Below are 2,977 nucleotides of genomic sequence, written 5' to 3' on the forward strand. Positions count from 1 at the left end.
CACTATGGACTGGACTCTCACACTATTATGTTAGATCCACTATGGACTGGACTCTCACACTATTATGTTAGATCCACTATGGACTGGACTCTCACACTATTATGTTAGATCCACTATGGACTGGACTCTCACTATTATGTTAGATCCACTATGGACTGGACTCTCACTATATTATGTTAGATCCACTATGGACTGGACTCTCACAATAATATGTTAGATCCACTATGAATGGGCCTGAAAGACTTTCTTTTGGGGAGGAGGGGTTGGTTTCTCCACCAAAGCTCTAGACCCCACCCATTACATATAAAAGCTTGGGTCCGTCGCCGCTCTCACGTTCATTGGCTGGAGACGTTTGCGCCAACAACAACAAAACATTGAATCCCTTTCAGGCAGGATGGAAAGAGGACAAAGTCGTGCTGCGGCCCCTTCCTACTTGGCGTGGTCCATCTTCAACATTCTATGTTGCTGTCTGCCTCTTGGGATCGCAGCGGTTATCTATTCCAGCAAGGTAGGCCTTCATGGTTTTCATCATATTTCTAATACGCGTATGCATGCTAAACTACATGTAAAAACTATTTCTGATATCCAAGTGTGGATGCAGCAAGGTCCAGGACGATGGCACTGCCAACGCCAAACTTGCTGACGTCAGCTCTTGTTCTATTTAAGGTACAAAATGCCAACGCCTCGGGGAACTCCATGGCCGCAGCTGAAGCCTCAAAGACGGCAAAGATCCTCAATATCGCCGCGCTGGTGTGTGGATTAATTATACTCGCCATAATTATCACGATCAAAATCGTGGTAGCCCAGGGCTGATTGACAGCGTTGGCGGAAAATGGTGATGGCGGGAGTTGCTGCAAATGTCTTTTTGTACTGTGGACTTTCGCCTTTATTTTACATCCAAATATATTTGTATACTCTGTGTTAACTGTGTTTTTTTATGGAAATGACGATAGTGTATAATAAAACTGCTGTCATCAAGTTTTTCTTTTGTTTTCATTTGTCTTTTCTTTTGAATATTTTAAACGTACAAATGTATCAAATATTTAATAAAATTATCCTTAAATTGATTAAAAGCGAACTACAATGGCAAATAATGACTGTATACTGAAACTACTATTTCGTCACCCATTCCATTTTTATTATTCAATGACCTTCATATTATGTCATTTAATGCCATTTTTAGCATTTGTATGATAGGCAGTAAAAAGCCACATTTAAATGAATTTAAAAGCCTGATTGTAATGTATAAATTGTGCTGGAAATAAATATAATGAGTTTGTCTTTGGGGCTTCACGGTGGCAGAGGGGTTAGTGCGTCTGCCTCACAATACCCAGGTCCTGCAGTCCTGGGTTCAAATCCAGGCTCGGGATCTTTCTGTGTGGAGTTTGCATGTTCTCCCCGTGACTGCGTGGGTTCCCTCCGGGTACTCCGGCTTCCTCCCACCTCCAAAGACATGCACCTGGGGATAGGTTGATTGGCAACACTAAATGGTCCCTAGTGTGTGAATGTTGTCTGTCTATCTGTGTTGGCCCTGTGATGAGGGGGCGACTTGTCCAGGGTGTACCCCGCCTTCCACCCGATTGTAGCTGAGATAGGCGCCAGCGCCCCCCGCGACCCCGGAAGGGAATAAGCGGTAGAAAATGGATGGATGGTGAAGTAAATAGTTACTTTTAATCATTGAATGCAATGTTTCATAATGTGTTGAATTAAAATTATTATTTCTTGTTTAAATTATCTATTTACTCAACGTCATATCAATAAAAACTACCTTCGAAGAAAAAAAAAAAGTTTACCATTGAAGAACAAATGTACAACACTAATAAAGTAAAGAATAGTAAAAAATTTAAGTTTAACATTTACTTATATCTGAACATCTCAAAACAACTTAGTAGATAATTTCATTTAATTTTCCATACAATTGGCCAAAAATATAAATAAATATGTTTCTCAGCTGTGGGCCTCAGACTTACTCAGTTGTAATACACTTTTCCACCATGTGTGGCAGTAATGACAATCTCAAACAAACAGCAAAAGTGTGGAGCTATTAGTGGGGGCCCTCAGGGAGATTTTAGGGCAGGGGTCAGCAACCTTTTTGAAAGCAAGAGCTACTTCTTTGGTACTGATTAATGCGAAGGGCTTCCAGTTTGATACACACTTTAAAAAATTGCCAGAAATAACCAATTTGCTCAATTTACCTTTAATAAATACATCTATATATAAATGGGTATTTCTGTCCGTCATTCCGTCGTACATTTTTTTTACCTTTTACGGAAGGTTTTTTTGTAGAGAATAAATGATGAAAAAAACACTTAAATTGAACTGTTTGAAACAGGAAAAACAGGAACATTTAATTCTGAAACATAGTTTATCTTCAATTTCAACTATTTAAAATTCAAAATTCAACCGAAAAAAAGAAGAGAAAAACTAGCTAATTCGAATCTTTTTGAAAAAATAAAAAAAATAATTTAAGGAACATCATTAGTAATTTTTCCTGATTACCATTCATTTAAAAAAAATTATTACATGTTTTAAATCGGTTAAAATCCAATCTGCATTTTGTTAGAATATATAACAAATTGGACCAAGCTATATTTCCAACAAAGACAAATCATTTTTCCTTCAAGATATTCCAGAACAGAAATTTTAAAAGAAATTCAAAAGATTTAAATTTGATTCTACTAGATTTGCCAGAATATTTTTTTTGAATTTTAATCATAATAAGTTTGAAGAAATATTTCACAAATATTCTTTGTCGAAAAAACAGAAGCTAAAATGAAGAATTAAATTACAATTTATTTATTATTCTTTACAATAAAATAAATACAATTTACTTGAACAATGATTTAAATTGTCAGGAAAGAAGAGGAAGGAATTTAAAAAGGTAAAAACGTACATGTGTTTGAAAATCTAAAATCATTTTTAAGGTTGTATTTTTTCTCTAAAATGGTCTTTCTGAAAGTTATAAGACGCAAAGTAA

General features: G+C 36.1%; 1 protein-coding gene across 1 annotated transcript; it reads left to right on the top strand.

Moving 5' to 3' along the window:
• The first annotated feature begins 323 nt into the window (after positions 1–323).
• Positions 324–978, top strand: LOC133537339 (transmembrane protein 91-like). Its single transcript, XM_061878366.1, has 2 exons — positions 324–508; positions 667–978. The coding sequence occupies exons 1-2, from the start codon at positions 395–397 to the stop codon at positions 811–813; spliced, it is 261 nt and encodes an 86-aa protein (XP_061734350.1). The 5' UTR covers positions 324–394; the 3' UTR covers positions 814–978.
• Positions 979–2,977: the final 1,999 nt, after the last annotated feature.

Source organism: Nerophis ophidion, linkage group LG18 (genome assembly GCF_033978795.1).
Source record: "Nerophis ophidion isolate RoL-2023_Sa linkage group LG18, RoL_Noph_v1.0, whole genome shotgun sequence".
Classification (NCBI taxonomy): Eukaryota; Metazoa; Chordata; class Actinopteri; order Syngnathiformes; family Syngnathidae; genus Nerophis; species Nerophis ophidion.

Excerpts from the sequence above, each read along its gene's own strand:
- LOC133537339 (XM_061878366.1), top strand. The coding sequence starts at position 395 with ATGGAAAGAGGACAAAGTCGTGCTGCGGCCCCTTCCTACTTGGCGTGG. Across the intron at positions 509-666 it reads CGGTTATCTATTCCAGCAAG|GTACAAAATGCCAACGCCTC; the intron begins GTAGGCCTTCAT and ends GTTCTATTTAAG.